General features: G+C 44.3%; 1 protein-coding gene and 1 non-coding gene across 2 annotated transcripts; both read left to right on the top strand.

Moving 5' to 3' along the window:
- Window positions 1–531: 531 nt before the first annotated feature.
- On the top strand, window positions 532–604 carry TRNAR-CCU (transfer RNA arginine (anticodon CCU)). The gene has a single exon. It is a non-coding gene; the product is annotated as a tRNA-Arg (tRNA).
- Window positions 605–8312: 7708 nt separating this feature from the next.
- Window positions 8313–9325, top strand: OR1F1 (olfactory receptor family 1 subfamily F member 1). Its single transcript, XM_022594697.2, is given in 3 exon segments — window positions 8313–8620; window positions 8622–9255; window positions 9258–9325. Coding segments are annotated over 3 exon segments (930 nt in total). The 5' UTR covers window positions 8313–8392.
- The last annotated feature ends 3541 nt before the right edge of the window (window positions 9326–12866 follow it).

Below are 12866 nucleotides of genomic sequence, written 5' to 3'. Positions count from 1 at the left end.
CCTCGGAGGGTGTGGAGGGGTCTCCTCCCCTTGCACACGGTGTTGGTCCCGCACCATCTTCCTCCAGCCCTGAGCTCTCCCGGGTCTTCTGTCCAGCCGGGGCCCGGGAGGACCGAACATTTATCACACACACTGCAGTCGGTGGTCCGGCCCAACACACCACTGATCCAGCCAGGGTCCCTCACTGCTCGCTGAATCTGTCATCCGGAGGAGAATCCAGGGCGTTCCGGAGCTTGGGACTCCTTCTGGAGGAACCCGACAAGCCAGACTTGGCGGTGCCAGCGCTGGAGGAGCCACAAAAAGGCAGGAGAGCGCGGCGGGCGGCGAGTGCGCGGTCTGCACAGGAGCTCCGCCAGGATCGGCAGTTTCTGTTTTGTTCACGACTGCGCTCCTGGAGACTTGGATAGAGGTTGGGACGTTGCAGGGATTCAGCCAAATTTTGAGTACTCAAGCCAATTCCTGGAGCATTTTCTAGCCAGTGCTGACGAATTATTCCTTCTTCTCATATTCTCAGGAAATCTTTTAGCAGCCACCCCAGTGGCCTAATGGATAAGGCACTGGCTTCCTAAGCCAGGGGCTGTGGGTTCGAGTCCCACCTGGGGTAGTATGAGGAAGCACTCTATCTTTAGGTGGAGGGGCGAGTTTTGGGTTACAGACACAGAGGAAAATGGGTCTTTATAAAATTCGAAGATACGCCACTGACCATAAGGGAATGTGAGTTAAATTTACAGATGTTGGGCTTCCCTGGTGGCGCAGTGGTTGAGAGTCCGCCTGCCGATGCAGGGGACACGGGTTCGTGCCCCGGTCTGGGAGGATCCCACGTGCCGCGGAACGGCTGGGCCCGTGGGCCATGGCCGCTGAGCCTGCGCGTCCGGGGCCTGTGCTCCGCGGCGGGAGAGGCCACAACAGTGAGAGGCCCGTGTACCGCCAAAAAAAAAAAAAAATTTACAGATGTTTACTTCGAAAAGAAGGGAAGGAGAAAGACTGTGTACCCATACATCTTAATGGAAAAAATGTGTGGTTTCACCCTGTGTTTTGGAAAGCAGTCTGGTATACACACCTCTTTGATCCTCTAATTCCACTTCTGTAACAGACAAAACTACCGACGTAGGAAGTTTTATTGCAGCAGTTTGGTAAACAATAAATAAAAGGCAGAGGGGAATGACCATGGAATATATTTTGCTTCATTAATAGTGTTCAACCTCAGAAAAGAACGTTCAGTCTATCCCGGTTGACTTGGAAGATCCCGCTATGAAAACCGTATATGAGCCAGTTCTTGTAAAACAAACGGTAACTCCCAAACTGCAGTTGTCCCTACATGACTGCCCAAGAAAGAATCGGGTGTGGAAGGGCCGAGGAGGGAAGGGGAGGAAAAAAAGAAGAGAGACTAGCAAAATGCAAAAATATGCCGGTCAAAAGGTAAACAGAATATGTGGAGAGCAGACGTTGCACCTTTGATATGTGAATGTAAGAATTGAATGGGCGCTTATGGAAGAGTTGGAAGTAACGTGGGCCAAAGATAACGTTGACTTTATCTAGGTTAGGACTGTGGGTGATTTTCTGCCTGGATCTCTGTTATTTCAGTATAGCTACTTTTGTGACTTTTTATAGTTCCTCCGGGGTGAGAAAGGGCCCTGTGTCCTCGGAAACATCATGCTTCTTTTCTTTACTTTTCTTTTCTTTTCCTTCCTTCCTTCTTTCCTTCCTTCGTTTCTTCGTTCCATCCTTCGTTCCTTCCTTAATATCTAAAGAGGGCAGGGCAAGTATCCGTAGAAGGGAGACAGAATCGCCCCTAAAAAGACACCTACCGCAGTTCATATTTGTCTGCTCCGTTAAACTGCAGGCGTCGAGCCTGGTGAGGAAGGAAACAAAAATGAAAAGCAGCAACTTCATCTGATCCAGAATCCGGCCCCCTTTCTTCCTCTTTGTTAAAAATCCAATTTGTTAACTGCTGTACCCTTAGTGCCTGGTATACATTAGGCGCTCAATAAACACTTGAGTGAATGGATGACTCTATTAGGCGAGTGGTCTCTGGTATGTTGGGGCGCCTTTGGGCGGGAAGACGGGAAGATGAACGGTCCCAGCTGGAAGGAGCAGCCCGGCCCGGTGGGTTTCATCGACTCCAGGCCCGCGGAGTCCCGGCTCCACCCGCTGACCAGGAGACCTGGGTAAATCCCACTGGGCTGCCGTGAGCTTCTCCTCCCACAGGAGGTGTCAATGGTGTTCCTGCTTCATCCTCAGGGTCATGCCAAGTAGTATGTACATACTCCTCTCTGAAAATATGCATTGCCCTGGTGTATCCGGGTAGCTCAGTTGGTAGAGCATGAGATGAGACTCTTAATCTAAGGGTCGTGGGTTTGAGCTCTACGTTGGGCGTGTGCCTTTTTTCCTTTGCACCGTAGGCGGCAGAGAAGGGTGACAAAGCCAGGATTCCCCTTAAATACATGCCCAGTAGGTGTCTTTGAATGAAAGGTTTTAAGTTTAGCAAGACTTAGAAAGATGATATCTATAATACTATATCAATAAAAAGAAGGACAACCAAGAAAACAACAATAACAGAAAAAAGAATACAAAAGGACAACCAGATAGAATGTGCCTCCTGAGGGGATCCTAGAGGCAGCAAATGTCACATTTGTAATTTAAAAATTTCTAGTAGCCCCATTAAATTTTTAAAATGAAATTAATTTTAATAATACATTTTATTTTAACCAGTTTATTATTTCCCATGTAATAATATACAAATTATCAATGAGGTGTATTATAGTCTCAACCTTAGTACTTTTGAAATCTTGATTCAGATGGTTCTCTTTGGTGGGGGGCTGTCTGTGCACTGCAGGGTGTTTAGCAGCATCCTTGGCCTCTATCTGCTAGATGTCAGTAGCCTCCCCATAGTTGTGACAACCAAAAATGTCTCCATACACCGTCCAAAGTCCTCTGGGAGGTAAATTTGTTTCTGGTTGTGAGCCACTTGTCTAGAGAATTGAGGGCATAAATATTGGTGCAAACAGTTCACATGTGGGATCGACAGGAGGGCTGGCTTGGCACAGGGCCAGGCATCAGGGCCAACTGGAAGCTCATCCTGAGATGGCCAACCCAGAAGGCAGCCTGGTGGGGTCAGGAAATAGGCTACGTACAGTGGACTGCACAAATAAGTTAATATATTGAGATTAATGTGAGCCATATTTCTCACTGGTGGAGCTGGAAAGAGAGAGGGCTTCAATAAATCCTATGGTGTTGTGTGGAATTGGAGGTATTAGTGATGTTATTTGATAACTTTGTAAATGCTGTGTTGCTGGTAAAGATGGTTGGTGGTAGTGACTTTATAAAAGCAGTTCTTATATTGGTATATTTTCCTGCCTGCAATTAGTATTTCCTAGTTGTATAATTTTTCTATATTTCTTAACTGGCATTATTCTGTAAAGAAGAGATTTTCTCCATGAACACATGATGAACTTCAGATCATTTTAAAAAGACAGAGTAAATGCTAAATTCATTCCCTTAATTGTTAATTTTTCACCTTCAGTTATGGCAAATTACCTTTTAAATTCTCTCTTTTAAAGATAGTATTAATATTGACTCACAGATTGTAATATATTTAATATTTTATAATTACTTACAATTATAATTATTATTTTTTTGTTTTGTTTTGTTTTGTTTTTGGCCATGCCACGCAGCTTGTGGGATCTTATTTCCCCAACCAGGGATTGAACCTGCGCCCTTGGCAGTGAAAGCACGGAGTCCTAATCACTGGACCACCAGGGAATTCCCTATTATTCTCTTTGATGCTCACATTATTCCAAATTTAGCCAGTGGGAGAGCCCTTTCAAGCTAGCATCTTTGTTCCTTTTTAAAAATCTGTTTATTCACAAATCTTTAATTTGAAAAATTTCAAGCCTGAAGAAAAGTTGAAAGAATAGTACTTTAAACACCGTATATGGATATGGTGATACATATGAAAGTCATTTGCATGTTCACATTGGACTTTGAGCATTTCCTTATTTTCTGGCACACACATAATGTCCTAGACTCACTTTGGTATTTTTCTGCCCAGATCTGGAATCAGCCCTTTCTCTAAGGAATCCAATTTCCTTTTAGTAGGGAATGGCATTTGGAAACCAAGATCTGGGTGCTAGGTGTGCTCAATGATACTGGGTTGTCATTAATTACAGTTTTTGTTTTTGTTTAGTTCACATTAACTTTTCTTTTTTTTTTTGCGGTACGCGTGCCTCTCACGAGTTCACATTAACTTTTAAAATAGCTTACTAATTTATTCTTGTGTCTTAAGTGTTCCTTCTCCAATCCTTTGCTCAACTCAGGTCAGTTGATGGATTGACTCTGGTGGATCATGGTAACTCGATTTTTTAAAAATTAATTAATTTATTTATTTTTGGCTGCATCGGGTCTTCATTGCTGCGCGCAGGCTTTCTCTAGTTGAGGTGAGCGGGGGCTACTCTTCGTTGCGGTGCGCGGGCTGCTCATTGCGGTGGCTTCTCTTGTTGCGGAGCACGGGCTGTAGGCTCGCGGGCTTCAGTAGTTGTGGTTTGCGGGCTCTAGAGCACAGGCTCAGTAGTTGTGGTGCATGAGCTTAGTGGATCCGCCGCATGTGGGATTTTCCCGGACCAGGGCTCGAACCCAAGTCCCCTGCATTGGCAGGCAGATTCTTAACCACTGCGCCACCAGGGAAGTCCGATAACTCGAATTTTTTAGTTCCAGGGCATTCCTTCCCATTTCCATTTTTTTGGATCTGTTTGGGAAACTCCTCCCATCCTCCACTTAGTCTTCGTGATAAATGTCCATCACTGAATTCCCACATGGAATGGACTGGGGTTATGACCCAGGATAACCAGAATACCCCACTTTCCCATCAGGATTGTTGGTTCCGATTTGGGTATATGATCCAAAAAGGGATGATCACAGTCTTGCCTTACAGCAGTGCCAATAAGCAGTGGTAGAGAGAAGTTCTATGTGCCCTGTGATTGCTAGTCTGAGAGGATGTGAGTTCAGAGATACTGGTGGCTGCCTTCTTGCCACATGGAGAGTCAGTCTGTAGAATGAAGTCGAACAGAAGCAAACAGAGTAGAGAGATAGAGAAATACTGGTCCGGATGTCATTACTTGGGTCCCTGAATCTAGCCCTGCCTGAAACACACAGGCTTTGCATGAAGAACTTTGGACTTTGCAATTACATCAACCAGTAGATTCTATTTCTCCTTAAGCTGATATGAGTTGGTTTTCTATCACTTGCAAACAATGGCTTTACTAATCCAGTCACTATTCTCCCCTTCCTCCCCAGATCTTTGATAATTTTGTGTGTGGAGCGGTTGGCCTATTTTTGGAGATGGAATGGAGAGAACTTGATCTCATAGCACATGTCTGATGGAGACATGAAGTCTCATTACAGCCCTGAGATTCTTATTTTGAGTTACTGGGAGGAGGTTAAAGATATTTATTAAGATGCTATAGTCAGCATGGGGAATATATTGTTTATAAATAACCCAAAGTGGAAGAATTAGCTAGAGGAACACTCTGGTTTCCAGAGGAGATATTTTTTAGGAATTCAATTGCCACTTCTGACCCAGGTGTATGGTTTTTATGAGTAACTCTTTAATATTATCAACTCAGGAAAGTAAACTTTGCAACGCATAAGATCAAGACCTTTATGGGCACCTTAAAGCCAGATCTTGCCTTCAGAACAACTAGAGTGATACATAATGGACTCAGGAATTCTCGGTTCCTCATTGGCACCCATGTTCTACCAGCTTATAACTGAACTCAGCAATGGTTCCTATTTCTACCTCATTTACCCCCAAATTAAAATATAGTATAAAAGACTTGTCAACTGGTCCTTTATAAAAATGACTATTGAGGGCTTCCCTGGTGGCGCAGTGGTTGAGAGTCCGCCTGCCGATGCAGGGGACACGGGTTCGTGCCCCGGTGCGAGAGAATCCCACGTGCCGCGGAGCGGCTGGGCCCGTTAGCCGTGGCCGCTGAGCCTGCGCATCCAGAGTCTGTGTTCCGCAACAGGAGAGGCCACAACAGTGAGAGGCCCACGTACCGAAAAAAAAAAAAAGACTATTGACATATGAAGATAAACATGTGACACTATTTCCAAATTATATTTATGCAGAATACAGATGATTGAGCAGAGAGCAAAGGATATAAATATCACTTAATACCTTTTTAAAGAAAATATTTATTCATTTAGGCTGTGTCGGGTCTTAGTTGCAGCACATGGGATCTTCCTTGCAGCATGCGGGATGTTTTAGTTATGGCATATGAACTTTTAGTTGTGGCATGCATGCAGGATCTAGTTCCCCAACCAGGGATGGAACCCAGGCCCCCTACATTGGGAGCGCAGAGTCTTACCCACTGGACCACCAGGACAGTCCCTCACCTTTAACCTCCACCTAGTGGACATGGTCCTAGCCCAGTGCATTGATGAGGATAGGGGTCATGAGGTATTTAACATAAATTACATATTTAATTTGCACAACTCTACAAGGTGATTATTATTTCTCCTCTCTACAGATGGTGAAGTTTTGTAATTCTGTGAAGATTGATAGCTTTCTCAAGGTCATACCACTGATAATGTGGGTCTGGAATTCAGCACAGATCTGTGTGAATCCAAAATTTAACCCCTATCCAGCTTCATGTGTATTTCCCAACAAGATTGGGTGGGGGATAAAATATAGAATTGTGAGTCCTCTCTAGCAGAAGGGTTGTGGCTAATGATTACCCCCAAGATTGCATCATTTCCAATGTTGCCAAGTCCTGAAGCAGCAATTATGTAACTCTGAAGACAGATCTTTATTATCAATACTGGATCCAAAAAAAGCCCACAGAGGAGAAGGGACAATTACTCTCTGCTTTCTCTAATGAGGCTCTCAGGGAATATAGCCTTAGTGCCCATTGAGGCTCCTGTAAAGAGCTGGCCCTACGATACCCCAAGCATCCTTCCAGCACCGAGGGCTGAGTCTGTGCACCCCAGCCCCTTGTTCATGCAGACTTAGCCTGAAAAACCCAAAGACAAGTCCCTCTCCCTCAGACAAATAATCTCTGGCCAGGTCTAGAAAAGTGAAACAAACCTGGGAATTCTGGGGACCATGAAAGACTGCCATTCTTCTTGGGTAAGAGACGGATCAGTGAGACTCATCAATAAACCCTTGTTAAGGGGTAAATCCTTAAGGGGGCACTCCCCACTACATATTCCTTTTTTTTTTTAACTTTTAATTTTATATTGGAGTATTGTACGGTCCGAAAGGATACATGCACCCCAGCGTTCATTGTAGCACTGTTTACAATAGCCAAGACATGGAAGCAACTACATCTTCCGTTTAAGTGGCACTATAGAAACAGTTCTGAGATCATCAGCAGTTCCTCGAAATTGCCCAGGCATGACCAGTGTGTGTTATCGGTTTATGAGGCCCTGAAGTGTGGGGAAAACAAATTGGCAGGTTTCTGCCCATACTTCTGGGTCACTTCCATTTTAATTTTACAAGTTAGTCTTAAGGAGCTCAGTGGACATAGCCAAGAAGGGCTGGCTCAGAGCTCTGTAAAGTGCTCTGAAAATGTGAGCGCAGGAATCAGCAGCAGCAATTCTATCATTACCCACCTGGGAGCAGTTTTTTTTTTTTTTGCAGTATGTGGGCCTCTCACCGCTGTGGCCTCTCCTGCTGTGGAGCAACAGGCTCCGGACGCGCAGGCCCAGCAGCCATGGCCCACGGGCGCAGCCGCTCCGCGGCATACGGGATCCTCCCAGACCGAGGCACGAACCTGCGTTCCCTGCATCGGCAGGCGGACTCTCAACCACTGCGCCACCAGGGAAGCTCCTGGGAGCAGTTTTTGTTTGATCACTGACATCATCCTCAGAGCAGACATGTTAGGAATGTGTAACAGCTACAGATTAGAGATAAGGGAAATAAAAAATATTCTCAAAGGCAACACCACTGATGATATCAATGGCATCAGTACCCTGTATTAGGGTATATGCTTAGTACGTCAGTCTCTATGGTAACCATTTACACATGTGTTCTCCAGTACTCATAAATATTAAAGTCTCTATTAATATTCCTTTATCTATAGTGTTTTTGATACTTACTTAAAAAAATACATGGTTATGGTAGAAAGTTTAGACATATAAAGGATTTATGGACAAAACCACTGTCACATTCTCTCAGTGTCCTTCTGGAGGTACTGCACATGCATAAGGAAACTGGCCTCATTTTTCTAATAAAGGAGGCACAAAACACACAGGAAGCAAAGTGCTAATGCCTCACCTCTGTCACATGGCCTTTCTCCTTGCAATCTTCTTAATTGCCCCATCTTGACCATCATTTTCCAGGCTTTTGAATTTTTCCTGCTTTGTCTGCCTCTGGACCCAGGCTCCCAGCCCCATGAGAGAGACAAACCAGTCGAGTGTCTCTGAGTTCCTCCTCCTGGGGCTCTCCAGGCAGCTCCAGCAGTAGCAGCTCCTCTTCCTGCTGAGCATGTACCTGGCCACGGTCCTGGGAAACCTGCTCATCCTCCTGGCCATCAGCCTGGATTCCCACCTGCACATCCCCATGTACTTCTTCCTCTGCAGCCTGTCCTTCGTGGATGTCTGCTTCTCCTCCACCTCTGTCCCCCAAGATGATGGCCAACCACATACTCAGGAGTCAGACCATCTCCTTCTCTGGGTGTCTCACACAGATGTATTTTGTTTTCATGTTCGTGGACATGAACAATTTCTTCCTGGCCGTGATGGCCTATGACAGCTTTGTTGCTGTATGCCACCCCTTACACTACTCAGCAAACATGACCCACCAACTCTGTGCCCTGCTGGTCACTGGGTCATGGGTCATTGCCAACTTGAATGTCCTGTTGCATACCCTGCTGATGGCTCAACTCTCATTCTGCGCGGACAATGCCATCCCCCCCTTCTTCTGTTATGTGACCCCCCTCCTGAAACTCTCCTGCTCTGACACACACCTCAATGAGGTGATGATTCTGACTGAGGGTGCCCTGATCATGAGCACCCCATTTGTTTGCATCCTGGTATCATATATCCATATCACCTGTGCTGTCCTGAGAGTCCAGTCCACAAAGGGAAGACGGAAAGCCTTCTCCACCTGTTGCTCCCACCTGGCTGTCGTTTCCTTCTTCTATGGCACCATCATTGCTGTTTATTTTAACCCTTTATCCTCCCACCCATCTGAGAAGGACACCACAGCTACTGTGATGTACACGGTGGTGACCCCCATGCTGAACCCTTTCGTCTATGCCTGAGGAACAGGGACTTGAAAAGGGCTCTTGGAAGAGTGGTTGGCAGAAAAACATTTTCTGTCTGAGGAGAGAATCAAAACTGAGTCTCATCCAAAGCAAATTTATTTTTTATCAGTTGAGTATCAGCTGAGCTGTTTTGTCAAAGACAGTCTGAAAACAAACATATCTATATTGTGCTAGAAGACAGTCACTATTTGTGGACCTAATTCACCTGTAACCTTGTTGCATCTACCAAGTAACGAGACATCTTTTTAATGACTAACTTTTGAATTATTTTACACCCACATCCAGTTTTTCCTTTTTAAGTGGTATGTTTAGAAAGATACATGCTCCACATATTTTTGAATATTAGAATCACCTGCAAGCTATGATCCACTGATGTCCAGGTCTCAGCCCTGACCAAATAGATAAGAATCTCTGGAGGTGGGGCCCCAACACTGAGATTTTTTAAATCTCATGATTCTACTGTGCAGTCAGGATGGAGAATCACTGGTCTATTTCATCTTATGTGTTTTCTGTCACGGTCAGTCATAAAGATTGGGTCACAAAAACGCTCACAAGGTTAGTTTTGAGACTCAGATAAAAGAACAACCAAGTAAAATATGAGGACTAAAGTGGATAGTGATATTTCAGGTGAGACTCAGAGGCCCAGGTGGACTTGTGGCTCAGAGCATCAGAGGTGAAGCAGCACAGAATGGGGGAAACCCTCTGTGAGCATCCTGATCGGTTGTCCGATCTTAGGGGGCGGTGTCAGCCGGGCAAGTTTTGATACCAAGAATACAAATCAACATTTGCTATTCCTTCTGTGGGAACCAATTCTTCCTGCTTTCTTCTCTGGTTAGCAACCCCTTCCCATACATTCAAGAGCCAAGTCAAGTGCCACCTCCTCCTCCATGAGGCCTCCTGATTCTCTCTTCTGGTTCTCAAACTCTATTTTTTCTTTGGTTTATTCTTCCCCTCCACAAGGGTTTTCCACATATTATGAGATCCTCCATACCCAAATTCACATGCTATCCACCTTGTACCCCAGTGTCTGGCACTGCTCTTAGATCAAAGGCAATACTCAAATCTAGCTGAAAGAAAAAAATGGATGAATGAATATTGCCTTAACTTCTAATTTGGACATTCTTGCTTGAGAAGAGGTTTTTAAAACTTTCTCATTAAAAAAAATCACTTTTGTTATTTGACAGGTAATACCTAATTATGGAACATAAAAATCGTAAAGAAGAAAATTAAAACAACCTGTAAATTTGCTGCTCCAAGATAACCACGGTAATACACAAGTTTTAGAAAGGTTGGCTGCAATTTTTCCAAATAACTTTGTGTTCCGATTTTCCACCTCCTTCTTCCCATGTCAATAAAGGTCTTAGACATGTGATTTTAATGGCTGCATAATATTTTATCCATTCATGGGTGCAGTATAATTTACCCATTCCTTGACTCTGGACGATTTCAAGTGTTTCTGTACTATAAATAATGCTGCTGCACACTTCCTGGTGTATAAATCTTTGTGTTCCTTACTGTCATAGGTAGCCTACATGACCTATTTCCCCAGCTTGGAGTAAAAATTAAGGTCATCATTCCTTTATTTCTTCCTTGTTTTTGTCCCACCCCACCTGTTAATACTAGCAGGGGGGTCCAGTGTCACTCTCTTGGTGTCAAAGCATCCCAGAAGCTCATTCAAAGAGTCAGTCCTTCTCGCTTTCCACTGCCAGGTGTAGAGAGAGAACCAGAAGTTGGATCCGCCCACTGGCATGATTGTGTGAGTTGCTAGCACCCAGTGTAGCTCCCAAACCTTGGTCTTGTTTGATCTCTTGAGGCCTGTTTTGCTGCAAAATTGATGCTCGTGGCTCACATCCTTTTCGGACCTGCCTATGGTCTCAGGTCGCAGCTATCGGAGCTCAAGTTTACTTTATCCTCCATTAAATTCTGACTCTGCCCCATGGTGGCTACACGCACCAGGACTTGTAGCTCCACTGTGTCAAACCAGCTCTGCCCATGAACACTCAGCTCAGATTTACCCTCCTACCTTTGAGATTCCTGCTGCATCCTTGAGATATTTTTTATATGGAGTGGACTTCAGGTTTCTTCTATATCATAGCTATATCTGTGAAATAGAACTGAAATAAGTATATATGAAGATTATAATATTTGGATACTTAATGTTTCTTTGATTGATCTGTAAGGTAATGAACATTTCAACTATGTTCTTTCTGTATATTAATAGCTTTTACTTAAAAAAATTTATTTATTTTATTTATTTATTTTTGGCCGTGTTGGGCCTTTGTTGCTGTGTGCAGGCTTTCTCTAGTTGCGGCGAGCAGGGGCTACTCTTCGCTGCGGTGCGTGGGCTTCTCATTGCGGTGGCTTCTTTTGTTGTGGAGCACCGGCTCTAGGCGCGTGGGCTTCAGTAGTTGTGGCACGTGGGCTCTAGAGCATAGGCTCAGTAGTTGTGGCAAACGGGCTTAGTTGCTCCGCGGCATGTAGGATCTTCCTGAACCCGGTTCCCGGCATTGGCAGGTGGATTCTTAACCATTGAGCCACCAGAGAAGCCTAGTTTTACCTTTCGATTTGATTTTGGGTTATGGAGGGAATAGAGGTTCATGAATGCTACACGTTCATTATGGATTGTATCTTTTAGTAACTGAAAGATCTTCATCCTCTTTAATCCTTTCTTCATCTTAAAGCATACTTTAGTTAATATTAATATCACATCTCTACTTCCTTTCAGCTTGTGTTGACTGATTCTCTCAGACTCTCTAAAATAGTTGACTTGGGACTTCCTTGGTGGTGCAGTGGTTAAGAATCTACCTGCTAATTCAGGGGACATGGGTGCGAGACCTGGTCCGGGAAGATCCCACTTGCCAGAGAACAACTAAGCTCATGTGCCACAACTACTGAGCCCACAAGCCACAACTACTGAAGCCTGTGCACCTAGAGCCCGTGCTCCACAACAAGAAAAGCCACCACAGTGAGAAGCCCGAGCACCCCAAAGAAGAGTAGCCCCCGCTTGCCACAAGTAGAGAAAGCCTGCGCACAGCAACGAAGACCCAATGCAGCCAAAAATAAATAAAATTTAAAAATAAATAAAATAGTTGACTTGATGAAGGGTTCTTTTCCTACTGTCAGTATCTTTTTTTTAAAGCTGCCAATACATGAGATAAAAAGAGAGTATAATTCTGTACCTAGAAAGAATAGTCAACAATGAATGCCTCCATCTCCCATACACTGTTAAAAACAAATGAAACTTTATGAGTAGAGAATTAATACATGCTTTGTAAGACACAGTTCTCCATGTGTCTCTTGCTTTTCTGCATATCCTATGAGCATAGACATTCACTTTTTTGTTCTAGACCACTTTTCCAAGGATGTCTATATAATGAACAGCATTGGAAGATAGAATGGTGTGTCTTTCCAGAGCAAAGGGAAGATTTTTCACTGTCCGGTATAATAAATATAATGTATCCTTCTGGGGCAAAGTTCAGGCAGGCTTATTCTCAATGATAAAAGATTTGATTTCCTAAGCTTAGTCTCCTGTAACACATCCCTTGTGTATGCAGGTGATGCTTGGCCTTATTCACATCATCCTGTGAGAATCAGGGCTTA

The sequence above is a fragment of the Delphinapterus leucas genome, chromosome 15, assembly GCF_059928025.1.
Source record: "Delphinapterus leucas isolate spDelLeu-1000000601 "Yukka" chromosome 15, BTC_Dleu_Yukka2, whole genome shotgun sequence".
Lineage (NCBI taxonomy): Eukaryota > Metazoa > Chordata > Mammalia > Artiodactyla > Monodontidae > Delphinapterus > Delphinapterus leucas.
Note: the sequence above shows the minus strand (reverse complement) of the source record. Positions and strands in the feature narration are given on the sequence as shown.